The 1,169-nt window shown below is 48.5% G+C and overlaps 1 protein-coding gene across 1 annotated transcript; it reads left to right on the top strand.

Moving 5' to 3' along the window:
• Positions 1-251: 251 nt before the first annotated feature.
• Pmar_PMAR017495 (hypothetical protein) lies at positions 252-536 on the top strand (the record flags this gene model as incomplete). Its single annotated transcript, XM_002779043.1, has 1 exon — positions 252-536. A coding segment is annotated over one exon (285 nt), but the record flags the coding sequence as incomplete, so codon positions are not given.
• Positions 537-1,169: the final 633 nt, after the last annotated feature.

Raw genomic sequence — 1,169 nt, 5'->3', positions numbered from 1 at the left:
AGGAGAAGGAAAGTGGATCTCTGGAACCGGCTACCAATATTCATTACTGGATGACACCGTGATGGTGAGCGTACCGGACTTCGTTACCGGTGATGGTTCTTTTGTACTGCCGGTCGTTCTGTACGAAAAGTTTTCCGAAGTTCAAGACTTCGCTCGGGAGAACGATGTGACTCGAATACTATTCGATGTGGGGCGAGCCTTCAAAGTACTCCGCTACTAGTGCTTCCGGTTTCTGCTATGACGTATTGTAGAATGCTCTACCCGGAATTGTCAAAGGGTCGAGTTATGACCCGAAGTATTGCACGGAGGTCGCTTTTGTGACGGATGGTAATTGTGGCTCTGCTTGCTCGATATTTACGCAGACTTTACAGCTCACGGGAGCTGCAACAGCTTTCACTTTCGGTGGTCTGGCCGACCAGGCGATGGATGTTGCCTCTTTTGGTGGTGGAAACGTTCTGGAATATGATGACATATCTCCTCTATTGAATATTGCCAGTCATCTCGGGTACTGGGATACATTTGGTGAGTCTGACTAGTCGAAGAGGCATACCAGAACTTGGGTTAACAAGCCGGTGCCTTTCCAAAACAGTGCATGGGTTGAGTACACCTGGGAGTCCCAGGCTGGGACATCGGCTCGGCTGCCCAACTCGGATCAGATACTTTGCCTTGCCAGCTCTACATTATACCCCCGCATAAGCACTTGAATATGTGGGCTCGGAATCTCGATGAGAGAGCGGCTGTCCACAAGGAAATTGTCAGCATCAAAAGCTGGACTCATCTGAGGATGAATCCGCAGTTCGTTGACTTGGGTGATTGCCCAGCCTATCATAATGCTTAAGCGCTCTGATACTTGTTCTATCCATTTTACGCAGTGCGTAATACGCACATGCGAAAGATCTTTTCTCAGCAACGCAGCATCTCCCGCAGAGCTCTGCTCTCGCTCCTTTCGGAATGGTCGAGTTCGAATATCAATGTAGAACACACATTTCGATTTGATGGTTGAATATTTGCGTTACGGAGTTCTCATGCATATCTTGCTGAGGTAATTCCGGTATACAAGGTTCTAATCTAAGTAGTTCAATTCGAGGTATGTTACGAATAGTGAGTCAAGTTCCGCGCAGTGCGCGGTGCGCATGAGGGAAAAGTTTCGCGGACTGGAACGCAACGCT

The sequence above is a fragment of the Perkinsus marinus genome (genome assembly GCF_000006405.1).
Source record: "Perkinsus marinus ATCC 50983 genomic scaffold scf_1104296947890, whole genome shotgun sequence".
NCBI classification, from domain to species: domain Eukaryota; phylum Perkinsozoa; order Perkinsida; family Perkinsidae; genus Perkinsus; species Perkinsus marinus.
The sequence above is the reverse complement of the archived record's forward strand: the minus strand, read 5'-3'. Positions and strand labels throughout refer to the sequence as shown.